This window comes from Chaetodon trifascialis, chromosome 16 (genome assembly GCF_039877785.1).
Source record: "Chaetodon trifascialis isolate fChaTrf1 chromosome 16, fChaTrf1.hap1, whole genome shotgun sequence".
Classification (NCBI taxonomy): Eukaryota; Metazoa; Chordata; class Actinopteri; order Chaetodontiformes; family Chaetodontidae; genus Chaetodon; species Chaetodon trifascialis.
In genome coordinates, this window is record NC_092071.1 from 24,400,491 (window position 1) to 24,427,826 (window position 27,336).

Here is a 27,336-nt window from a genome sequence, read left to right on the forward strand (position 1 = left end):
ACATACAGGCCACACATACAGTAGGAATAGTTTACCAGCTATCAAAACTATAAAGCTATAATCTGACATCTCCAATAATATTGCTTTCAATGTCTGACATCAAATTATACAGGATGAAGAATTATGAATTTCATAAGTGGGAGACAAAAACAATGCCTAATCACACAGTAGTCAATGGGCAAGATTAAACATGTCTCATAATCAAGCAAACAATTGAGAGAATCTGATATGTTCCCTTGATTGCATATTTTATAGACATTGTTAAAATGTGATTAGAACCCCTAAAATGACATACAGTAGTTCGAGTAATTAAAATCTGAGCACCCACTACAGACAGGCAGGTTTCAGTAATGAATTTTTCTCAATGGAAAACAGTGAATGTGACATAAAACAACATGAAGAAGTGATTAGAAGGAGTGTGGGAGGTGTCCTACCTTCCTCCATGTGATGTTGGGAAAGGGGTCTCCTTCCGCCTCACAGGGAATGACCAGTTCTCTCCCAGCCTCCTGCCTGTACTCCCCTCCAGGAACCACTGAGAATTTGGGAGGGTCCTGCCCAGGGTGAAACAGCCAAAACAGGTAAGTAAAAACTCATGAGCTGCTCAGGTAAACCTGCACTGCCTGCTGGATACATCAGAGCTATTTTCTTCTTGGGACAATCTAAAGGTACAGTGACAGTGGGAGTACCTTTAGCACCAGGGGAGCGGGAGGGGACCATCCCATGGAACCCAACGCATTGTAAGGCATGCAGGTATAGGTGCCGAGAGAGTCCTCTGTCACCTCTGCCACACGGATGCTGCCATCGTCCATTTGGCTCCAACCAGGGTACTGTAGATGGTGAAGTTATGGATTGTGTGTAAGGAAAAAGAAATGTTTTATTCTGGACCAATAATAATTCATGTTTCCCATCAATAACTCAGGGTAACTCAATCTTTTCACTCAAATCAGACAGAGAAGCATGACGGAATTAATTGAATCAATGAAGCTTCAACCAAAGAAATTATGTATTCATTTCAAGTCTGTGGTAAACCAAAGTGAGGGGAAGGGAAGGAACCAAAGCTGCACACCAGCTCACCTTATCTATCCGGAGAGGGAGGCCATCTTTCTTCCACTTAACCTGTGTTACAGGGGGGTTGGCATCTACAGGACAGCGGATGAAGCCGGGCAGACTAATGGCCACGTAGATGACAGATGGCATATTTACCACACGGGCAGGATCTGATGAAAAATATAAAGAAAACTGAGTGATTGAAGCTTGGGAAACCTGGTGCCTGATTGATTGTATAATGTGTATGGGGATGGGGAAAGATGGGGAAATCCCATATTTTCTGTGATCTCATCATAAAATTTTATATATATATATGTGTGTGTGTGTGTGTGTGTGTGTGTGTGTGTGTGTGTGTGTGTGTGTGTGTTCAACTCTGAACACCAATGCACAACAGTTTGATCTTTGAACTGAAATTAAAGGTACATCATGCAGGATTTAACATTCAACCCAGACCCCCTCGTGCCTGTCTCAACACCACCATAAGCACACTGCTTTATGCACACTGCAGGCTACTATTGTAGAAGTGTTCCTTTTGTTGTAATGGAAAAGCTAATATTTTGAGCAAGCACACAGGGACCACAAGGGTTCGACTGTTGTGTGACGCTAGAAATGTTTTATCCCCCTGCTGATAGTTACACCCTTTACTATTCAATATGTTGTATAATATGTACAAGTATGTCAACAAAGTAGTATTACAGTAAATTCAATCAAAACTGTGTCCAGAGCTGTGTCTTCATTAGAGTCACTGATAAATGTTTGTTACTGTATATCCTGCTGAAAAAACACTTTGTAGCCAAATGAAACTATTGTCCCATTAGTTACAGTCAGTATCTAAAAAAACAAATTATTTTACATCATACCTGACCTGCCTCACCTCAAGCTAAGCCTAATCAGATCAGCTCTGACATGTTTGAGTGTTATTACTATATGTGCATTTTTCCCTCTGTATATTAAGTCTTAAATGTTTGGGATTTGAAATGGTGGAGCTATACTGTTTGTGCAAAGACATGAACACAAGAGGAAAGGGAGTCCATGTGATAGAGGAAGGGTGCTAAGAGAAGGGAAAGGAAGAGAAAAAGAGGAGCATCTAAAAGTTCCCCATCCTAAATCCTGAATTCTGAAGAAAGGAGAGAGTTGTGTGGCGCTAAAATGAGGTCAAGAAGGAGAGCTTCAAAGTAGGCACTGGGTGATAAGGAGGAGAAATGGTGTGAGTGAGAGGAGGAGGAGGGGTGAGCACTATCAGTGGAGCAATAAAGGAAGAACAAGTGAGGCTGAGCATGAGCGTGGGAAAGAGAACAGGTGAGAGAGAGACAGAGAGAGAGAGAGATGTGACTGGATGACGTAAGGTAGAGAGGAGCTGGCTGAGAAGAGGGGAGGATGAGGCTCTGTGACTGTGAATGCAATGAGGCTAGCAAAAGGCAGCAAAAGGCATTCATCTGGCATGACAAAGGAGAGGAGGTGAGAAAGTGAGCCAGTGAATGAATGAGTGAATGAGTGTGTGACATGGTAAAACAGAGGGACTGAATGACAGCAAAGATCGATTGATTGCACTGCTGCCTGAACAACTTTGTACTACAACTGATGTCCTCCGAAGTTCCAACCGCCAGCCTGGCAGCACTCTGCCACAAAAAGCCCAGAGGAGCACTGCCACCAGCACCACAGACAAGAATATCAGCCAAGCTTCTAAATATAGCCCTCAGACAGCACTATCGCTCACGACACGCCAGTTCCCACTGCAAGATGCTTTCGGGAAGTTACTCACTGGCAGGCATTTCAGAGAGAAACACAGAGAGGACAGAGAGAGAAGGAGACTGTGGAAGAGTGATTTAAACAGAATGAGACAGAGGAGACAAAAATGGCATGAAACAAATGGAGAGGAGTGAATTTTGAGGAGAAGAGAAAGAGACAAAGACAGGAAGATGGAACACAAGGGAAAGATGAGAATAAGAGGAAATAGGACAGACAGACAGACAGAGAGAGAGAGAGAGAGAGACAGAGACAGAGAGACAGAGACAGAGAGCCCTCTGCAGTCTGACAGAGAGAAGTCCCTGGTCTTACAGCGATGATGTAATCCCCCTTCACTTCTCCCTCCCTCTCACAACTGGTGTTGCTGCCTCTTATCATTACACGCTCTCTCTCTCACACACACACACACACACACACACACACACACACACACACACACACACACACACACACACACACACACACACACACACACACACACACACACACACACCACAATCTAATGTACAGCCATCAAAGGAGGCAGGAGAGCAAGGGAATGCGAAATGTCTGTTGCCTTGACTACTGCCAGTGGTCGGTCACTGGTCGACAAGGCTAAAATCTCAGAGCTCGTTGTCACTTGTCTCCTCCAAATAAGAGCCAGATGCTTTCCCAAAGTGACAAGTTCACCAGGAATCATCTCTCTGGAGCTCAGAGTGATTGATGGACTGAGTGACTGTTTTATGGGAGGAGAGAATAAGGAGGCGGCAATCCATGATGAAGACACAGGGAGGGAGAGATAGAAATGTGTTGGTGTGCAGTTGAATATATATACATAAATGAGTGTAAATGAGAAATGAAGTGAAAGAGAAAGGAGAGGCAGTGAGAGAGAGGAAGCAGCAGGGACAGGCAGAAAGTAAGTATATGCCAAATAGAAAAGTGTTTTTGAAAAAGCAAATGGATGCTAGGGTTGGATTAGTTGTTTGGCTGGGAGGTGGAACAGTGTTAGCCCGGAGTTTGGTAGATTGTCCAAATAGATTCCACAGTGCAGCGGATGCACCGAGCACACTTCCATCCAAATAAGACAGTGTCTGGACATGCAGTTCTATAGCAGTGCACGATTTGCCACACATTTCCAACTATGGATAAGCCTTTGGTTAGCACTGAGGTTCCTTCTTCAAAAAGTATAGAGATTAGGATTAGTCGTCTCAAACATTGCAGCTAAGATACTACTCTACGAAAACTTGAATTTGTCAAGACAGTCATTTGGTGATGTAGGAAGCATATATACCAAAACATCAAATAAAGAAATCTTAAACGCCACACTATGATCTAGGTTTTTCAACAGAAGCCTTGTGATGTCAGCCTGACATTGCCAGAGCCAATAAAACATGAGCTCACAGATTTGTCTGGTTCCCAGGTTATTGTGATGTTGCAACATTATTGGAACTGTTGAAGTTTATTTAAAGTCTAATTATTTTATGTTTGATGGTTTTCAGGGAAGCAGGCAGCACAAAATCATGCTACTTTCTCCACAAAGTATTAGGAACAATTACAAGATTCAGATAATCAAGGTACCAGTCTTTTTGCTAAAAAGACTTTTCTAACCAAACTCTACCAGCCAGTCCACATAGAAATAGAAAACACTTACTGAAGCGTTTCTGATATGTGTCACTCACCGTCTCACAGAACAGCTATGCTTCATTTCTATTCAATAAATCAACTCACACTGACTGTGAAACAAGCGCGTCATCACCCAGTTTTTGTTGTCCTCTGGTGCACTTAATTCAAGGCAGCTATTTAAACCATTCAAATCTGTATCAGTAAAAAAGGTATCTGCAGTCACTGATCAAGACTCCTGGGGGGACTATGAGCCTCTGCTTTCATTGTGGGCAAATTAATGTTATTTATTCTATTCTCCCCTCCCCTATGGTAGAGGGATTAAAGTGCAAAACATTAATGTAACTGAATACATTCTAGACACTGTTATATTTACATACATTTCCAGAATTGCACTGATATTGTATGAAATGAGAAAACTGATGATAATAGAACACAACAGCATAAACTGTGTGATGGTAATGGCCTGAGATTAGGGTTTTACCAGGCAAATCTAGAGACTAAATGTGTTTCCTATTGTATTGTGTACTTTGTGCAAATGTATATTCTTGGCTACATCTTATCAGTCACTGCCTGTTTGCTCTGCAGAGATCCTCAGTCATTTTCTGTTCTCTGGTCACAGTTGTGTGGTTTATTAACTTTGTTGTTTTGTTCATTGTCACTCAAACGTGATCAAACCACACCCACACAGTGCTGATGGATAAACATTAGCACGGCACATGACTTTTCAGTGTTAATCTCCTCACGATCTGCTAGCTGTGTGATGTTTGTACACAGACCTGGCTCTAAAAATGTTGAACAAAAAAAGTGGCTTGGACTGAACCACATGACACTACTCCAGTCAATCAGCAACAGGTGGTGCTCATGCTTCTGCACAAGACAAGATGGGGAGAAGAAGGGAAAATGGGGGAAGGGGGCAATGGAATCAAGAAGGACAGTAAGTCTGGCACATGCTAACATCCTGAACACCACAACATGATTGCATTGTCAAGAAGGAAAGACGGCCAAGAATAAGATAAAGACGACATGGCTGGAAGAGCCAAAATTGAAAAAGAAGTGTGATGATAAGGTACGGGCAAAGAGCCACATCAACATCGGTGAGGCTTTCTAAAGTGTATAGTTGCTTTCGTCAATGAAAATTATGACTAAATATCGTTGTCAACGAACCTTTATCACGTGACGAGAACGAGATGAGACGCAACGGTTGGTAATCCTCTGACGAGCTTGGAGAGGGAGCTGATTGGCTGGTTTGACGTCCTGAGGACATCACTTCCTGTTTCCGGTTGCTGTGTAGTAGTGGCGTGCGTTTGTCACTCCTGTTCCTCTGAGTGTAATTTGCTCTGTGTTTTGTTACAGCGGCCTATCGTCCACGCTCTAAAGTAACATTAGTTCTGCTCAAGCACCCATAAGTCTGTTTATTTAGCGACCGTTAATTTTATTTGTCTACGCGCTTGTCTGCTCTGCTAGCTACACCAGCTTAGCCTAGCAGCTAGAGATGGCTTCTCTCTGTCTCTCTCCAGCACTCTCCTGCTTGGTGTGTCACATGTTTAGCTGCCTCTGCCTCCTTTAGTGATACTGGTAGCTTATTTGGTGAGTTGGAGGTGAGGCTTAGTGAATTGGAAGCTCGGCTTCGCACCATGGAAACCAAGCCAGTAGCTGTAGTTAGCCAGGCCCTCGTAGCCGGTGCGGACCGACCAAGTGCAGCTCCGGGTTAGCCGTCCCTCGACAGCTCCCAAGCAGCCGGGAAACCAGGGAGGCTGGGTGACTATTCGAAGGAGGCATAGTCCCAAGCTGAAGCCGACGGGTCACAACCCCACTTCATGTTTCTAACAGGTTCTCCCCACTCAGCCACACACCTGCTGAGAAACCAACTCTGATTACTGGCAGCTCCATTTTGAGAAACTTGAGGTTAGCGACACCAGCGACCATAGTCAAATGCCTGCCGGGGGCCAGAGCGGGTTACGTCGAATCAAATTTGAAACTGCTGGCTAAGGATAAGCATAAATATAGTAAGATTGTTATTCACGTCGGCGGTAATGACACCCGGTTACGCCAGTCGGAGGTCACTAAAATGAATGTGGAATCGGTGTGTACATATGCAAAAACGATGTCATCATTCAATCGCTGGCTGTCAAGGTGGTGTCCAGCAAATGGTGTGGGCTTCATTGATAATTGGCAGACTTTCTGGGGAAGACCTGGTCTGATTAGGAGAGACGGCATCCATCCCACTTTGGAGGGAGCAGCTCTCATCTCTAGAAATCTGACTGATTTTATTTATGAACCAAACCCCTGACAACTCAGAGTTGAGACCAGGAGGCAGAGCTGCAGTCCTACACACTTCTCTGCGCCTCCATTAGAGCAGTTACCCACCCAACACTCCATAGAGACTGTGTCTGCCCCCCGACCACATAAACTAAGTAAACCAAAAGTACAGAGAAGAGGAGTCAAACATAAAAATCTAATTAAACTTAAAACAACCACTGCAATAGTACAACAAGATAGGAGAATTAAATGTGGACTCCTTAACATCAGATCTCTGTCCTCTAAAGCTGTTTTAGTAAATGAGTTAATATCAGACCATAATATTGATTTATTTTGTCTGACTGAAACCTGGCTGTGTCCTGAAGAGTATGTGAGCCTAAATGAAGCTACTCCTAGCCATATTAATACTCACATTCCTCGAGGCAGCGGCAGAGGAGGTGGAGTTGCAGTCATTTTTGAGTCAGGCCTTTTAAACAACCCTAAACCTAAACTCGACTATAACTCATTTGAAAGCCTTGTTCTCACTCTTTCTCATGAAAAATGGAAAACAGTGCAGCCAGTTTTATTTGTTATAGTATACCGCTCTCCTGGTCCTTACTCCGAATTTATAGCTGAGTTCTCAGTGTTTCTATCAGGTTTAGTCCTTAAAGCATATTAAGTAATTATTGTAGGTGACTTTAATGTTCATGTCGACATTGACAATGACAGCCTTAGCACTGCGTTTAACTCAGTATTAGACTCAGTTGGCTTCCATCAGAATGTACATGAACCGACTCACTGTTTTAACCACACCCTCGACCTTGTTCTGACATATGGCATTGAAATCGAAGACTTAATAGTCTCCTCACAGAATCCTCTTTTATCGGACCATCATTTGATAACTTTTGAATTCATATTACCAGACTACCAGCCAGTAGGCAAAAATTCTTATACCAGACTCCTGTCTGATAGTGCTGTAGCAAAATTTAAGGATATGATCCCATCAGTATTTAATTCAATGCCATGTCTCAATACAACAGAGGATTCCTATGCTGACGTTAGTCCCTCTCAGATTGACTACCTGGTTGATTGTGCTACAGGTTCATTGCGTATGACACTTGACTCTGTTGCTCCCCTAAAAAAGAAGAAAATTAAACAGAGGAGGTTAGCTCTATGGTATACTCCTCAAATCTGCAAATTAAAGCAAACTTCACGGAAAATAGAAAGGAAATGGCATACTACCAATTTGGAAGAATTTCTGTTCGCCTGGCAAGACAGTCTTAAAATATACAGGAAAGCCCTCCGCAGTCCCAGGGCAGCCTATTACTCTGCACTAATGGAGGAAAATAAGAACAATCCCAGGTTTCTCTTCAGCACTGTAGCCAGGCTGACAGAGAGCCATAATTCTGTTGAACCATGTATTCCTTTCGCTCTGAACAGTAATGACTTCATGAGTTTTGTAATGACTACTGTTACTCCTGTCGACCTTCACCAACCACCAACCAATTCAATAATTTCATCATCAAAATCATCAACCTGTATTTTAGATCCCATCCCGACTAAGCTATTTAAAGAAGTATTACCTTTAATTGACTCTTCAGTATTAGACATGATAAATCTGTCTTTATCAACAGGCTACGTACCACAGTCCATTAAAGTATCTGTGATAAAACCGATCCAAGGGTTTTAGCCAACTATAGACCGATATCCAACCTTCCCTTTCTCTCAAAAACTCTTGAGAAAGCAGTTGCCAATCAGCTGTGTGACTTTCTAAACAATAATAGTTTATTTGAGGATTTCCAGTCAGGATTTAGAGTGCATCCTAGCACAGAGACAGCACTGGTTAAAGATTTGTCTCTGTACTAGTCTTATTGGATCTTAGTGCTGCATTTGACACCATTGACCATGGTATCCTATTGCAGAGACTGGAACACTTCATTGGCATTAATGGAACTGCGCTAAGCCTGTTTAAATCCTACTTGTCAGATCGCTCTCAGTTTGTACGCGTTAATGACGACTCCTCTGTGCTCACTAAAGTCAGCTATGGAGTTCCGCAGGGTTCTGTGCTAGGACCAATTCTATTCACCTTATGCTTCCTTTAGGTAAGATTATCAGGAAACACTAAATAAATTTTCATTGCTGTGCAGATGATACCTAGCTATATTTATCAATGAAGCCAGAAGAAACCAGTCAGTTAACTAGACTACAAGCATGTCTTCAGGACGTAAAGACCTGGATGACCTGCAATTTTCTGATGCTAAACTCAGACAAAACTGAAGTTATAGTAGTGGGCCCTAAACATCTTAGAAAGTCACTCTCTGATGACATAGCAGTTATGGATGGCATTGCGCTGGCCTCCAGCACCACTGTAAAGAATCTGGGAGTTATCTTTGACCAGGACATGTCCTTTCACTCCCATGTAAAACAAATTGCAAGGACTGCTTTTTTTCACCGACGTAATATCGCAAAAATCGGCATATTTTGTCTCAAAATGATGCAGAAAAACTAGTCCATGCATTCGTAACTTCCAGGCTGGATTATTGCAATTCCTTACTATCCAGGCTGCCCAAATTTGTTGCTGAATATTCTCCAGTTGTTCCAGAACGCTGCAGCGCGCGTTCTGACAAAAACCAGGAAGAGAGATCATATATCTCCAATACTAGCCACTCTGCACTGGCTCCCTGTAAAGTTTAGAATAGAATTTAAAATTCTCCTCCTTACTTACAAAGCCATAAATGGCCAGGCACCTTCTTATCTTAAAGAGCTCATAGTACCTTATTGCCCCACTCGAACACTGCATTCCCAGAATGCAGGTCTACTTATGGTTCCTAAAGTCTCAAAAAGCACAACAGGAGTCAGAGCATTTAGCTATCAAGCTCCTCTCCTGTGGAACCATCTTCCAGTCTTTGTCCGGGAGGCAGACACTGTCTCTACATTTAAGAGTAGGCTTAAAACTTTCCTTTTTGATAAAGCTTATAGTTAGGGCTGGCTCAGACTTGTCCTGGACCAGCCCCTAGTTATGCTGTTATAACATTAGACTGTCAGGGGGACCTCCAAAGATACACCAAGCTCCTCTGTCTTTCTCTCCCTCTCCATCTGCACACTTTCATGTCCTACCACGGCGTGTTACTAACTTTGCTCCTTCCCCGGAGTCTCTGTGCTTTGTCGTCTCGCAGGTTACACAGTGGCTGAATCTGATTTGTGGATTTCAGCTGCGTCTCCTGCCTTGGCCCTGCCTGACATCCAATGCAACTGTTACTCTGTCTGTCTGTCTGTCTGTCTGTCTGTCTGTCTGTCTGTCTGTCTGTCTGTCTGTCTCTCTGACTGCATTTTTGTCTCTCTCTGTCTGTCCCACTCTCTCTCTATTGCTCTCCCTCTCTGACTCAACCGGTCAAGGCAGATGGCCGCCCACCCAGAGCCTGGTTCTGCCTGAGGTTTCTGCCTGTTAAAAGGAAGTTTTTCCTCGCCACTGTCGCCAAGTGCTTGCTCATGGGGGAATTGTGGGGTCTCTGTAGATAAAAGAGCTTGGTCTGTACCAGCTCTGTATGGAAAGTGTCCTGAGACAACTTTTGTTGTGATTTGGTGCTATACAAATAAAATTGAATTGAATTGAACGTAAATGCTGGTCATGTGACGATAACTACAATTAAATATATAATGCACTATCGTTGACGAATAAAAACGCAACTCAATGTGGTTTCCAAAATAAAAACTCTGCTAAAATGTCTCTTAATTTTCGTTGACTAAAACGAAATGAGACGAAATGTTCTAACGTTATTTCGTCTCGTTTAGTCGCGTTGTTATTATTATTTTGCAGTGTTTCTGTTTCCCGTGTCTCACTTCAGGGGCTGCATCAGGTCACACTGCGCAGTCGCAGGTGACATCACGGCATTAGTTCCCACTCGCAGCATTATTTAGAAGATGCAGCTGCGGTAGGTTAGCGTTAACGACAGACAACCGACACAGAGAACGGGACCGATGGCCTGCCAGCCGGCTTTGGTTGGTAAAATAAACATGTTGTAAACTCAAATCAGAGCATCTTCGTGTGTGGAATAGATGTATTCTTGAGTCTATAAGGTAACAATATAATAATAAGACAACCTTGTTTGAATTGTGAAATGGGTTTGACTAAAAGAAAATTTTGGTTTCATCTATACTACTAGATACTATATTGACTGGGTTAAACAGAATTGCATTACTAAAAAGAGACTACAATTTTCATTGACTAAAACTAGACTAAAATGTCATCAGACGAATTTTCTCCCGGGGCCGGGTCGCGGGGGGAGCAGTCTGAGCAGGGACGCCCAGACTTCCCTCTCCCCAGACACTTCCCCCAGCTCTTCTGGGGGGATCCCGAGGCGTTGCCAGGCCAGCCGAGTGACATAGTCACCCCAGCATGTCCTGGGTCTTCCCCGGGGTCTCATCCCGGTGGGACATGCCTGAAACACCTCCCTAGGGAGGCGTCCGGGGGCATCCAATAAAGATGCCCGAGCCACCTCAGCTGACTCCTCTCGATGTGGAGGAGCAGCGACTCTACTCTGAGCTCCTCCCGGGTGACAGAGCTCCTCACCCTATCTCTAAGGGAGCGCCCCGCGGAGGAAACTCGTTTCAGCCGCTTGTATCCAGGACCTCGTTCTTTCAGTCATGACCCAAAGTTCATGACCATAGGTGAGGGTAGGAACGTAGATTGACCGGTAAATCGAGAGCTTCACCTTTTGGCTCAGCTCCTTCTTCACCACGACAGACCGGTACAGCGACTGCATTACTGCAGCCGCTGCACCGATCCGCCTGTCAATCTCCCGCTCCATCCTTCCCTCACTCGTGAACAGGATCCCAAGATACTTAAACTCCTCCACTTGAGGCAGGAACTCTCCCCCAACCTGAAGGGAGCAAGCCACCTTTTTCCGGTCAAGAACCATGGCCTCGGACTTGGAGGTGCTGACTCATCCCAGCTGCTTCACACTCGGCTGTGAACCGCCCCAGTGCATGATGAAGGTCCTGGCTCAAGGGAGACAAGACAACATCATCTGCAAAAAGCAGAGATGAAATCTGGCGGCCCCCGAACCGAACCCCCTCCGGCCGCTGGCTGCGCCTAGAAATTCTGTCCATAAAAATGATGAACAGAACCGGTGACAAAGGGCAGCCCTCTCAGAGTCCAACATGCACCGGGAACAGGTCCGACTTACTGCCGGCAATGCGGACCAAGCTCCTGCTCCGGTTGTACAGGGACTGTACAGCCCTCAATAGAGGGCCTCCAACCCCATACTCCCGGAGCACCTCCCACAGAGTGACGCGAGGGACATGGTCGAATGCCTTCTCCAAGTCCACAAAACACATGTGGACTGTTTGGGCAAACTCCCATGAACCCTCAAGCACCGTGTGGAGGGTATAGAGCTGGTCCAGTGTTCCACGGCCAGGACGAAAACCGCATTGTTCCTCCTGAATCCGAGGTTCGACTATCGGCCGGATTCTCCTCTCCAGTACCCTGGAATAGACTTTCCCAGGGAGGCTGAGGAGTGTGATCCCCCGGTAGTTGGAACACACCCTCCGGTCCCCCTTTTTAAAAAGAGGGACCACCACCCCAGTCTGCCAGTCCAGAGGCACTGTCCCCGTCTGCCACGCAACATTGCAGAGGCCTGTCAACCAAGACAAACCTACAACATCCAGAGACTTGAGGTACTCAGGGCGGATCTCATCCACCCCTGGTGCTTTGCCACCGAGGAGCTTGTGAACTACCTCAGTGACTTCAGCCCCAGTGATGGATGAATCGACCTCCAAGTCCCCAGTCTCTGCTTCCTCTACAGAAGACATGACAGTGGGATTGAGGAGATCCTCGAAGTATTCCTTCCACCGCCCGACAATATCCCCAGTCGAGGTCAACAGCTCCCCATCTCCACTGTAAACAGTGTTGACAGAAAGCTGCTTCCCCTTCCTGAGGCGTCGAACGGTTTGCCAGAATTTCCTCGAGGCCGACCGGTAGTCCTCCTCCATGGCCTCCCCGAACTACTCCCAGACCTGAGTTTTTGCTTCTACAACCGCCCGAGCTGCCGCGCGCTTGGCCTGCCGGTACCCGTCAGCTGCCTCAGGAGTCCTATGAGCCAGCCAGGCCCGATAGGACTCCTTCTTCAGCTTGACGGCATCCCTTACTTCAGGTGTCCACCACCGGGTTCGGGGGTTGCCGCCACGACAGGCACCGCCGACTTTACGGCCACAGCTATGGACAGCTGCAACAACAATGGAAGTGGAGAACATGGTCCATTCGGACTCAATGTCTCCAACCTCCCTCGGAATCTGGTCGAAGCTCTCCCGGAGGTGGGAGTTGAAAACCTCCCTGACAGCGGGTTCCGCCAGATGTTCCCAACAGACCCTCACGGTACGTTTGGGTCTGCCAAGTCTGTCCCGCTTCTTCCCCTGCCAGCGAATCCAACTCACCACCAGGTGGTGATCAGTTGACAGCTCAGCCTCTCTTTACCCGAGTGTCCAAGACATACCGCCAAAGGTCAGATGATACGACTACAAAGTCGATCATTGACCTCCGGCTTAAGATGTCCTAGTGCCACGTGCACTGTGGCCGGGTCTTTGCCCACGGGACCCGGCCGGGCACAGCCCAAAGGAGCGACGTGGGCCCGCCTTCCCGTAGGCCCACCACCTGCAGGAAGGATCAGAAGAGGCTGGTGCTATGCGATATGGGTGGCAGTCGTGGGCAGGGGCCCGACGACCCAAATTCTGACTAAAATAAGACTAAAATGCTCTATGAACGTGACTAAAACTAATAAAAACTAAAATGACAGCTTGACACAAAGACTAGACTAAGACTAAAATTAATTAACAGGCCGCCAAAAACAACACTACTGTAGTGGAGCGACCCAAACAAACAAAAGAGGAACCTTCACAATGTTCCAGTGCAAACTCTAGAGTTTAGCACATATGATGGATGAAAAAGCAAAGTATAAAAAGAAGGACACTCACATTGCACTGTTAGGTAAGCAGAGGCAGTCGGTGGTCGGCCCAGGCTGTTGCTAGGAGCACAGGTATATTTCCCAGCATCCTCTGGTTTGACTTGGGCAATGATGAGGGAACCATCAATAAGAATACTGACTCTGCGTTTTAGGTCACTGTAAAAATGAAGAGAAGGGAAACATTTCTGTTATATATAATGTTATTATAAATCAGTCAGCCAAGTGTGTTTTATCTGACATCATCTCATCTGGAGGAATTCAGTGTGTAGATGTGATGACTCGCATGAACACTTGCATGAGACCCCAGTTAACTTAATTTCCTATTTCATTATGTTGTTACTTAACGTCTTCCATTCCAGCTTGTTTTACTTCCTGAATGTCTTTTTTTTTTCTTCTAGATTCTTGTCTGTTTTGTTTGTGCCACTGACTGATCGTTTTGTTTATGACCTCCAGCTATTAAGTAAATTCTGGAACTTCTTGGGCTTCAATTCAGTGTCTTGTCTGATCCTTACATCACAGTAGAAAAAAAGGCAAAAATTTGGCAAACATCTAAGTCATATCTCAAAATAAGATTCATACGTACCAAATGAGCAACACATTGTAACAGCTCAGCTCAACACCGAAGCTGCAAAAGCATTAACTGAAGAATATTTATGGACAGATGCACATTTATACTGTCACTGATGTGCGATGTGAGACTTCAGTGAAGATGGTGAGAGTATGTTTGCCCAGTGCCACATTTTCTTGTTATTTTTGCTCATATTCCAGTGGATGTGTAACTCTGATGGTCATATGAATGATGTTCTGCACACAGCTTGATTTGTGATCCACAATAGAACAGCTGCAGAGGAGCTGTATGACGAAAGTCTTCAAAGGTAGCTGAAAAACACAGGAAAATGTACTTCCCTCTGCTTATTAGTTACTGCCCTATAGCACAAAATCATTAAATTTTCCATTGTGGCGTCAATGAATTTACTGATACCAATACCAAGGGTAACTTTACCAGATGCAGAGGTTTGAGACTTTAAAAACCTCTAAAAACCATCCAGATTGAAGGCTTTGTGTTGGAACAGAAGAAGGGGATTTTGGTTCATGCTTGACTTAGCGTCACACACAGTGCCCGTAGATTTTTCAGCAGCACATTCATACCCCACAAATCCTACTTTTCTTTTTCAAAAGGTGCTCTTCTATTGTGAGATCTGGCGTGTGTGTGTGCGTGTGTGTGTGTGTGTGTGTGTGTGTGTGTGTGTGTGTGTGTGTGTGTCTGAAGAACTATGCTTAAGTCATAGTCATGTTTGTGGAACGAGCTTCAAGTCCAATATCCTGTCAGAAGTATACATTTAAATAGGGTCAAGTAGAAGTTGTAGCTGAGAAGAGATTTTGTTTTTGTGTTTTGGTGTTTTAAAATTGCATTTTCAGGCTATCATAACTTCAAATCATGATCAAAAACATACTATCATTACAGTATTAAATGTGCACTTCAACCATTTTGGATTGTACCTAATTTGTATTTTCACCACCAGCTCCATAAATACCAGATCATGCACTTGACCAAATTCATTTACAGCATAAACCTTTTGATATGCATCATCTCATTGGTGCATGCAAAAGAAACAACATAACACAGAAAAAACGAATTAAAGAACAATTCTTTGATTTCAAATAAGAAAGAAGTTTTGAAAATCCCCTGAACATTTTCAGCAATCAAAGGGAGCTTGACAGGAGTATTTCAAAAAATTTAGTATGGCAGCTGGAGAGCTTATGACAGACAGGATGGTCAGATACTGAGATATCCTGACTTAACTCTCTGGTACGGGTCATGCACCAAACACTTTGAAATCTGTATTTGCCATAACACTGTAATATGTGTCGTCAGACAGACTGTGCCTGTTAAGCACCCAAATCTTTCAAACTCCAGACTGCAATGCAAGTTTTCTGTTAAAGCTAAAACTGCTTAAAATAAACTGGGTAACTCCAAGGAATGGATTTAAAAAGTTTATATGGACAAATGGATCTTTCTACTGGTGTTTAAAGAATTTCAGAATTATTCACAATTACTTGACAAAAGTAAATTTCTTCCTCCTTCCTCCTATGACAGTAAATAACATTTCAAGGTACACAACGGGAATTTTTTTCTGACATAAAAACAATTTGGACCTATAAACAATGTTCTGACCTTGGTTTTTTATTGTTTAGAATGGCAATAATATAGAAGTTGAATGAAAGCTCAGAATCAAGAGTAACGTTCTTAAGGGTTTTTAGACTCATTGTTTAGTGCCAAGGAGCAGACTATAGGATTTCCTTTTATACAATCAAAAGCATGCTTTGGTTAGACCCTGCCTGCCTGATAAATGCCCAAGTCTTTCAAACTACATAGTCCCAATTTGTAACCCAAGCTTTCTGTAAGAAACTAATCTTCAGACCTAAAATAAGAAAACCCTGATGACATCATCAAGGCTGTTTTTTCCAGATGTAACCTGAAACCTCCTCCAGAGTCACAGACAGCATTCTACATGTATTTTCATAGAAGCTAATTCGTCCTCTTCATGATGAGCAAACCAACCTTATTGTGTAAAATTTCAAACACAGTGTTACAGTACGACAAAAGAGCACACTGTGTTATCTCTCCCTTTAAGTTTTTATTTGGAAAGAGGGAGCTGGGATGAGTTTTAAGCCAGTCCTTAGATTTGGTTGTCCTCACTGGTGACCAGCCACTTGTATTAGGTAGGGAAACAGATATTTAGAATTTTTTTCTCTTTGCTCCTTCTATTGCCAATTCCAAACAGACTGAAAGAGTGCAGTGAGCACAGGTGAACTATATGAGTCTCGGAAGAGAAGCAAGTGAGAAGTCTTATTCTTATTTCAGTTATTTCTTTGTTCAGTCAGCAGAACTAGCAGCAGAATCCAACCTTCCCTTTCTCTCAAAAACTCTTGAGAAAGCAGTTGCCAATCAGCTGTGCGACTCTCTAAACAATAAGAGTTTATTCAAGGACAGCACTGGTTAAAGTTACAATGACCTTCTAATTGCATCTGATAAAGGATTTGTCTCTGTACTAGTCTTACTGGATCTTAGTGCTGCATTTGACACCATTGACCATGGCATCCTATTGCAGAGACTGGAACATTTCATTGGCATTAAGGGAACTGCGCTAAGCTGGTTTAAATCCTACTTGTCAGATCGCTCTCAGTTTGTACGCGTTAATGACGACTCCTCTGTGCTCACTAAAGTCAGCTATGGAGTTCCGCAGGGTTCTGTGCTTGGACCAATTCTATTCACCTTATATATGCTTCCTTTAGGTAAGATTATCAGGAAGCACTCAATAAATTTTCATTGCTATGCAGATGATACCCAGCTATATTTATCAATGAAACCGGAAGAAACCAGTCAGTTAACTAGACTACAAGCATGTCTTCATGACATAAAGACCTGGATGACCTGCAATTTTCTGATGCTAAACTCGGACAAAACTGAAGTTATAGTAGTAGGCCCTAAACATCTTAGAAAGTCACTTTCTGATGACATAGCAGTTATGGATGGCATTGCGCTGGCCTCCAGCACCACTGTAAAGAATCTGGGAGTTATCTTTGACCAAGACATGTCCTTTCACTCCCATGTAAAACAAATTTCAAGGACTGCCTTTTTTCACCTACGTAATATCGCAAAAATCAGGCATATTTTATCTCAAAATCATGCAGAAAAACTAGTCCATGCATTCGTAACTTCCAGGCTGGATTATTGCAATTCTTTACTATCAGGCTGCCCAAATTCGTTGCTGAATATTCTCCAGTTGCTCCAGAACGCTGCAGCACGTGTTCTGACAAAAACCAGGAAGCGAGATCATATTTCTCCAATACTCGCCACTTTGCACTGGCTCCCTGTAAAGTTTAGAATAGAGTTTAAAATTCTCCTCCTTACTTACAAAGCCATAAATGGCCAGGCACCTTCTTATCTTAAAGAGCTCATAGTACCTTATTGCCCTACTCGAACACTGCGTTCCCAGAATGCAGGTCTACTTACGGTTCCTAAAGTCTCAAAAAGCAGAACAGGAGTCAGAGCATTTAGCTATCAAGCTCCTCTCCTGTGGAACCATCTTCCAGTCTTTGTCCGGGAGGCAGACACTGTCTCTACATTTAAGAGTAGGCTTAAAACTTTCCTTTTTGATAAAGCTTATAGTTAGGGCTGGCTCAGGCTTGTCCTGGACCAGCCCCTAGTTATGCTGCTATAGGATTAGACTGTCGGGGGACATCCAAAGATACACCGAGCTCCTCCGTCCTTCTGTCCCTCTCCATCCGCACGCTCTCATGTCCTACCACGGCGTGTTACTAACTTAGCTCCTTCCCCGGAGTCTCTGTGCTTTGTCGTCTTGCAGGTTCCCATGGACAGTGGCTGAATCTGGATTGTGGATTTCAGCTGCATCTCCTGCCTTGGCCCTGCCTGACATCCACTGCAACTGCTACTGCTATTATTACATCCACTGTCACTGTTACTGTGACTGCGTGTCTGTCTCTCTGTCTCTGTCTCTGTCTCTCTCTCTCTCTCTCTGACTGCTTTTCTGTCTGTCTGTCTGTCTGTCTGTCTGTCTGTCTGTCTGTCTGTCTGTCTGTCTGTCTGTCTGTCTCACTCTCCCTCTCTTGCTCTTCCTCTCTCACCCAACCGGTCGAGGCAGATGGCCGCCCACCCAGAGTCTGGTTCTGCTCGAGGTTTCTGCCTGTTAAAAGGAAGTTTTTCCTTGCCACTGTCGCCAAGTGCTTGCTCATGGGGGAATTGTTGGTTTCTTTGTAGATAAAAGAGCTTGGTCTGTACCAGCTCTATATGGAAAGTGTCCTGAGACAACTTCTGTTGTGATTTGGCGCTATACAAATAAAATTGAATTGAATTGAACTATTGCTTTGCCAAAAATAACCGGTGAAAGTGATACAACAACAGCGGTTACAAAATGTGTTCTCTCCATCAGGGATGATGTCATTGCTTTTCAAAAGATTTTGGAATTTGAAACGGTTCTTCCTTTAAAAAAATGTCATTTCAGTCAAAATACACCAACGCTGTTGCAGTACAAGCCATTATGTGGACAGATAAGCTCATGAAGTGGTGGTGGATGCTATGGGTGAGACTGATATGAATCCTGCAAGGGCGAAGGCATGACATGCCTTCACCATCATAGGATTCATAAACATGTAAAAAGTCCTGTTAGGAAGGTTAGCACCAGCACTATTGTAGCCACGTCCACCATCGCACAAAATCTCCTCATGTAAACAAAGGAGATAATGGCACACACTGTCACAAACTGGAGCCAAAAACTATGTTCCCCTGTCTCATATGCCAGCACTGTAATGGACTTTTTGAATATATTCACTCTGGAGGGAGTTTTCCATTTTCAGTGACCTAAAACTGTGTTTTTGTGTGTTAATACAAGGCCAGGTTTTGACAAAACCCATGTACGTGAGGATTAGGCATTTGTTAAGTCGTCTCCTCAGTTTACTTGTTCCTGTGTCTCTGTTTCTATGAAATACTTCCTCTTTCCTGTCTGCACTAGATAAATATTTCCTTCAGTCATTAAAAAATCATCAATCAAAGTCATTAAAATCACTTTTTCATCTTAAGTGATCTTGTTTAAGTAATTATGCCACAACTATGTCCTTAAATAATTTTTTGAGGACAGGCAGTGAGTTGTGACTTGTCTTCTTGTTTATATAGATTCCCTGGGAAACTCTTAGACTTGACTAAAAGCTGTGAAACATCAAAAAACAAACAGGGATCATCTGAGCAGCAACAGCATATAGTCTGTGACTCTCCCTGTCCCTTCTGTAGATAATAGATTCATTACTGAAGGGCTAAATGTTCATATTAAGGGTGTTATTTCAATCATTTTAACAATACATCAACTCTGGAAAATTAAAACACCATTATCACTACCAGTTGTATCTTGTTGTCCTTGTTTTACATTTTTAAAGGGTATAAATCCCATTTTTGAAAGGAACTTCCACTATATCCTGTAAAGACCATTTAAAATGATATGATGAAGCTATTTTTATCTTCACATAATTAAATAATATGTTAGCTGGCATGAAATGTCAATACAAGTCAAAAAAGAAAAGTTCCCCTTTCGTCCTGCTGTAATGCACACATGCATGAGAGCTCGTTTCATCCCTGCCTCTGTCCCCTTCAAAAGCAGTGCATTGAAGCAGATGATGATGTAATGTGATGCACTAAGTATGTGTATCATGAACCTAACTTAACCTCAAGCTCAGGTGGCTGTGGGGCACTTCATGGGGAAGCAAAATGGACAACTGCATTTCCTCTGTCTGAACAGCTTGCAAGCATCAAGAGTGGAAATGTCATCGCTTGTGGCAACAGAGGGAAACGCGTCTATTGACTGACATTTCTGGAGATCCATCGTCCAGAATTAGTGACACGCTTACCATCACAGAGTTTATGTACTTTAATAACATGGACCTTGAGGAGATCTCTGTCTGTCTAAAAACTCATCATGCTAAAGTGGCTCAACATCATGGCAGCTCAATCCTTCTCTACATGCTGGACTTTTTAAAAAAATAAAAAGCCCTGCATGTGGAGCTTACAGAAAAAAACAGCTTGCATATTGTACATACACACGCTTGTCTTAAAGCCCCTTTTGGACATAAAATATGAAACTTTGCTGGCTTCGTTGAGCTGTTAAAGTGATTCACATAGGTGGCTTTACCAATTTATTCTGACTTGACGTGACTGTTACAGAAAGATCTCTGCGTGTTTGCATGATATTTGCAACCGCCTGTGTGAGAGGAAGTGGTATTACTGCGAGAAAACAGCTATGAATTGAAAAATTTAATCACATCAAAGAAGAACAGTGTTTTCTGTTCCATCACTGGCTGTATCACTGATGCATTTTAAAATGTTTTTTGCTGTTAAAGCCTTAATTATTTACCATTGGTCGGGGCACTCTCCTCTCATATTCATTTATTCATCCATGCAGTTGGAATTTGGAGGAGGGCTGGTCTGTTTATTGCTGTGGTTGTACTGCTTTTTTAACCTCTTTTACACTGCATCATGAGGGGAAACCCTGGCACCAATGTGGCATGAGAAGAACTGTAAAACATAAAATCTGTGTTTCAAAATGTATTAAACTGATTTTATCATTTTAAAGCAAACAACGTGATACTTAAAGTTAAATACTTAGTGCAGGGATCTTAATAAAGCAAAGACATACAGTTAATCTCTTATACTTATTTAACCTTAAGCTGCAGCTTTATATATTCATTTGACATTTAATTCTGACTTTCATTATGTTTGAACTTTTACAGAAATGTTACTCAGCAGTGAGTTACTGAAGTGATGCTGTCTTCTATTGCCTCAGCTGGACTGTTCTTTCAATGTGCTTTGCCACTGAAGTCTGTTTTAATGTTGCTTTATATTCCAGCTTTTTCAGCATGCATCCAGCAGCATCCATCCTGAATAAGATATGTTCTTCTCAAAGCCCAATCACCAAGCTGAAACAGTTTGTATAAAACACATAATGACTACAGAGAATTATTTTGAAGAATACATATACTAATATTCTGCATCTATGATGACAAGAATATTGTTTTTAACATTGACTGTTCTTTCAACATTGATTTAACACTGACTGTCATGCTAAAAATGATTTTTTAGCTACTTTCACACTGCAGCTACTAGATTTTTTGTTAACATTATTTTAGGGAGCATTTTTTGCCTTGATAGTGACAGGTGAAGAGGTAGAGAATGGGGAGAGAGAGATGTAGAACATACAAGAATGGAATCAGACCAGTAACAGTTTCGAGCATGCAGCCATGCTGCATGTGCTGTAACTATTTGTCTACCTGCTGCTAATAAAACGTTAAAAAAAATAGCCATCACTGCAAAGGCATACTTATTTGTTTATCAGTTTATAGTTCTATCATTCCTCTTTAGTGAATATCCACCACAAAAACATCACAACACAAGACTCTTGACAGTGGCTGGTGAACAATAGGTAGAGACAAGTGAGGTGATGGTGCACAATAATGAACCCGATCATAACTTTACTTCTTGAAGAAGACGTTATCCTCCTCCCAGAACCAGGTGTACGTCAGGTTGCGAGGGTAGGCCTCCGCCTGGCAGGTGAAGAAGGCGTCCTGTGAAATGTTCACTGTAATGTTCTCTGGTGGTGAGACAATAAAGGGAGGGCCTGTTGGAGAAAAGCACAGTCTTGAAAAGTAGATACTGCACAGGATACACTGCCTCATTAGAAATGTATGATGAAGGATTTTTTGTCAAAAAGGGATTGAGAAGGTTTCTCATCACATGTTATATTTTTTCTGAAATCCATTTTGGAACCTGAAATTTGAAAAATAAGGAAAAGGCCTGTCAATTTTTACTCAAAATTCAAATTAGTGTTCAAACATGGAAAAAACCACATATTCAATCTCTAGTAGAAGCAGTGGAGGCACCACAAACACTTTTGCCAGGTGAAATTTACTTGTGTGCTGAAGCACACATTTAAGCACACAAGAGGCCATTCTAACTGACTATTGACAGGGGATACACCCTATTTTTTCCCCTTTTAATGGTAAACCATGTGCCACAAATCTGTGTTGAAGTTATCAGCCACTGGGCAGCAGAATCCTGCAGTGCATTTGGCTAAAGGTGCTAGGAGATCTAACGGAGCTAATAGAGCTAACAGAGCTGACAGCTAAAGGACTTAAACACGCAGCAGAGTTTCTGTCAGAGGAATGTGAAGTGCTTAACAGCAAACTGCAGTGTGTCACAGCACAACATCTGGACAGTAAATGAAAGCACTGAAGCTGAGTACTTGAGCTGAGTACTGTCTAGAGGTAAAAGTACTTTGAGTCTGAAGTTAACATTAAAGACACCTTACATCAGTATTTATATTTCGCCAAACTTTTTTCAGATATGAAAGTAACCAGATACATTTACTCTTAATTAAAAAATGCTTTACACAAATTATGTCACTAACAAAGATGATTATAACAAAGTACAGAAACAACATTTTGATCTGGAGATGGTTTACATTCACTTTGGGACAGTTAAAATTGTTTTTCAGGATGGTTCTAGGACAGTGGTGGTCAAAAGTTAGTCTAGAGGCCTGCAAATATTGTACAACCCCAAACTGTAAAACAAACAAACAAACTAACAAACGATCATTTGCAAAGTGTGTTCACCAAAAAAGTTTTACAAAGTGTCCCTGATCCCATGTAATAATATCCTTTATACAATCATGTGTTCACAAAATGCTGAACCTCTCTCCATCCTTGCTTGTGAACCACTGAGCCTTTCCAGGATGCCCCTTTCATACCCAATCATGATACTATCACGTGTTACCAATGAACCTGTTTACCTGTGGAATGTTCCAAACAGGTGTTTTTGAAGCATTCCGCAACTTTCCCAGTCTTTTGTTTCCCCTCTCCCAACATTGTGTGACTGTGTATTTATTGACAATGAAATCTTCACAGGTATAAAAGCAGTGTGCCTGTCCACCGTAAGTGGTCTTTTCTTTGTCTCAGAACTATGTGAAAAGACAGCACATACAGGACTTTTACTGTCCACAGCATGAAACTAATGTGTGTGATGCTCTGCTATCCTGCAATCTACCTGACTGTACTGTCCACATAGGGAGCATGGATCCAGTGTGACATTCCCAAGGATATCCCACAGATTTTAATGTCTATGTAGTTTTTTATGTCTATCTGTGAACTTCCCACAGAGCCATGTCACATCCACTATAGACACAACACAGGAATTAGGGGTATTTATGGCCATGTACACATTCTGTGTAGACACACAGGGATTAAATCGGGTGTATCCATTCTGCATGGACATATCACATACTTATTTTGCACTCAGTAGAGGATTAAAAACATTTATTGTGTGATTCTGTGCCAGATGGATCATCCTGCTTGCATGCATGGATACATTTCTACCATGATTCTTGATTTGCAGACAGAGGGTCAGTCTAAATGTCAAATTGTCCCTGGGCAAGACTGAACCCCAGATTCCTCTTAATGCTGCATGTGAGTGAATTGTTATTGCTCCTGATGAGCAGTGGCACCTTGCATGGAAGCCTCTGCATTTTAAGTCAAACAAGTGGAAGTTAAGGTGCTTGGTTCATTTCTTATCTCTTCATTTTCTGCCAAATCTCTACCACACTTGATAATAAAGGCAGAAAATTCCAAACTAATTAAAATATGTTTTTATTTGAAAATAAATAAATAAATAAATAAATAAATAAATAAATAAATAAATAAATAAATAAATAAATACTGGTTGATTTTCTTGATTGAACTTTTGCAAACTGATTCAATTGAATTGTAATGAGCACAATGACTTTGTATATATGCGCACTAATATTCCACTATCATTGCAACAATTGACAGTATTGCAAATTTAATATGGGTTATGTAAATGGCATAATCCAGTTGGACTTTCCAAATTAGGCCTTATTCTGAATGGATCATTTTCCAATTAAGATATGGGACATGGCAATATTATTGAGCAGCTTTTGTACACATATACAGCGCATCTGGAACATGCATCTCAGTTGGGGTTTTTACATCACAGCCTCTTTCGTGTTTACAGCAAGCTTTGCCTACGCAACAGTTTCCTCCCTCTCCACAGCTTACTCATTTTCTTTAGCCATGTAAACATCTTAGTAGTTTTGCTTAGTGTCTTTTTTGGGGTAAGGGTAAACCAGAATATCTAGTGCATGTATGTTGCCCTTACAGAATTTCAGGCTAACGTTTAACCTTATGTATAGCAGTTTACAATATCAGAGTTTACTTGTTTGATGAAAGAATATTAAATATTATATGATTATGAAATATATCAAATTATATTCATCACTGTGGTAGTGAACTTTGCAGTACAATATTATTTCATTTTATCCATTAATGGATTAGAATTGTTCACATGGCCATAATCTACTGCCAATGCAAAGTTCTCTAGGAGGGTGTTTTATCCTCTATGTACAGTATAGTTCCAAGACAGAGTACAAACTGCATTACTTGCTCCAATTAGGATGACTGCCAGGAAATGTGGAAACTGAGCAGTACCTTGTCAGTAATTTAGCCCTTCTCTTTGGCATTCCTGTCATCTGAAATCCCTCAACACCAATCTCTGAATATTACTCAGACTGTCAAATATAAACATCCACCTGTGAGACAGCAATCATAGATGTACACATGCCTGTACACACCAAACACAACACACACACACACAGAAACACAGATTTAGCCTCATATTTCTTCCAATTTATTCATAGTTTAATATAACACAAAAAAGATAAAAGATGAAAAATAAATAATGAATAAGGCACACACACACACACACATACAAACATACAACTGAGTTGAGCCAGTGTTGCAACTAAAAACTGCTAGTCTCATATGCTAGTTCTGATCTGTAGCCCACGGCCTGATCCTTTAACAGGCAGAGCATTTCCATCTGCCAGCCCCTTAGCAGGACAACCAGGACTGTGTGTGTGTGTGTGTGTGTGTGTGTGTGTGTGTGTGTGTGTGTGTGTGTGTGTGTGTGTGTGTGTGTGTGTGTGTGTGTGTGTGTTTGAGTGTGTGTGCCAACCCGCCCTATTTGGAACCAGCTGAGGGCTGGAGATTTGTTGGCACTGTAGTCCCTTAGCTGATCTGCAGCTCAGTGGCTTTCCAGGAGGGCCTCTATTAATCCGTCTCGTCCGTAAATTATACAGAACGGGTCAAACCACTACTCTGGCTCAGCCCTGGCTTTGTACTCGGTAGCAAGTAAGTATGTGATTTCTGTGAAATCACATGTTCACCGTCTGTTATCTGAAGAATGAAACTGACAACCAACATAAAAACTACAGAAACTGATCTCTTGAAAGCAAGCTGACACACAAAAAAGTCATTGTAAGGAACAAGGTAAAGGGAAGACATTCAAACCAAGCTGATAAGCTGTTACATATTGGTCTATATTTTTATAATAATAATTTAATTAACTTATTAAATAATTAATTGAATATGTTTTCTTTTGCAAAGAGAGGTGAACAAGCAACTATTGTGAGCTTTCTATCTATATATAGACTTATCATCCTCAATGAGTCAATCCAGCCAGCTACAGCTACGGTGAGTAAAGTAACTGGCATTTGCAGAATAGCCATATATCATTAATATGGAGTCATTTCCATGTCCTAGCATTTTCCTTAAAACCTTAAAAGTCAAAAGTTGCTAGGGTAAAGGTCAGAGCTTTAGGCTGCTGCTGCTGATATGACATTTCATACCTTTTCAAAAATTGTACTGTATGGCCACGAATTTAATCCATTCATAATCTGCCCTTTGTTATTCCTAGTGCTAAATTAATAAAGTAAAAAATAATTAAATGATACAGAAATCATGTATTTAAATATTTTTGTGGTTTTATTCTTATAGTACAGTCTTGCTTTGTCCTTCTGTATTTAACTTATTCTAGACCCACAACTTGAATTTATTATGAAGAGTGCATGTCTTTAATTTAATTTAATGTAATTTAATCACTTCACTTGTCAAATCCTCTGTAGGACAGTTCATGATTTAATCGGAAGATGACTCCTCTCTGGACTGGGTTCCATCCTATGCTAATCTTCATGATTTTTAACACTCTTGTTTAATCTAACAATATTGCTTACTTTGATTACTTTAGACATCTTTTTTTTTAGTTTTCATGAATTGTCTTAATTGTTAACTGTTAATCTAGGACTTTTGCTTACTTTGCTTACTTACTTTATTACTTTATATTTTAGTTTTCATCAATTGTGGGTTTCAATGATTAATTCTAGTTTGATTAATGTTAATTTGTGAGCATAATACACTCAAATGGGTGAATGTAATGGGAATACAAATTATTCATCTTCTCTTTTACTCAATCAAGTATTCACTGTCTTAAAGCCAAATAAATAACCATGTCATATGATTAAGTGTGTGCGTGTGTCATAATCTGCTGACCATGACACCACATACAGTGGGCTCTATTTTCAACTCTGCCACCAGGCGCAACGCAAAGTCAGGTCTGCTGCGCCGATGGGCCGTGGCAGCGCAGACTTTGGTATTTTCGTGCGCTGCGCCGCCGGCGCATCTCCTCCCCCTTCTCATCTCAGTCCCACCCAGCGGCGCAACTCGGAAAGAGGGAGGGGAGACGGCGTGGAGGTTTCACACCATCTCCTCACCTCACCTTTAAGAACACCGCTGGCGAGGCGCATGGCAAGTTTCGAGGTTGACTGAGCCCACGCAGGAAAGTGTCCGACGCCCAAACTTCTCCCAGGAGGAGACTGACGTCACTCATGATATCCGTTTGTATACAATGTTTATTTTTTCTCAGTATATATATATTGTTTTATATTCTGTTCTATATTTTGCGGTATATTTTGTTTATATATATATATATTCTCAATATAAATATTTTGTTTTTTTATTTGCTTTTTATATATATAGTTCTCTCTCTTTTCTTTCTTTTCTAGTTTTATTCTAATTCTATTCTTGTAAGGAGCACTGCAACAAAAACAATTTCCCCTCGGGGATAAATAAAGGATTTCTGATTCTGATTCTGATGTCTAAATGTGAGGTCATTAGATGGTAAATCCTCAGCCTCCTCTTCATCCTCCTCAAAGCAATGATGTACTCCATCTTTGTAGATAACGTTAAGCATTACAATGATAACATTTGCATTTGGAATGAAATGACGTGGGTGATAACGACAGCGATCATCACTTACGTTTTTTCCATGTGT

At 42.0% G+C, this 27,336-nt stretch overlaps 1 protein-coding gene across 5 annotated transcripts in view; it reads right to left on the reverse strand.

Moving 5' to 3' along the window:
- LOC139344880 (protein turtle homolog B-like) overlaps positions 1–27,336 on the reverse strand; it is a 173,766-nt gene that overhangs the window by 50,146 nt on the left and 96,284 nt on the right. For all 5 annotated transcript variants that reach the window (XR_011603183.1, XR_011603182.1, XM_070983303.1 and 2 more), the window contains exons 6-10: positions 21,634–21,775; positions 13,603–13,748; positions 1,075–1,217; positions 687–827; positions 435–551 (exon numbers count right to left, since the gene is read on the reverse strand). Coding sequence is in view for 3 of the 5 variants with exons in the window: in XM_070983303.1 (XP_070839404.1) it covers positions 435–551; positions 687–827; positions 1,075–1,217; positions 13,603–13,748; positions 21,634–21,775 (689 nt within the window). In the remaining 2 variants the exon portion in view is untranslated. The remainder of the gene's footprint in view (positions 1–434; positions 552–686; positions 828–1,074; positions 1,218–13,602; positions 13,749–21,633; positions 21,776–27,336) is intronic.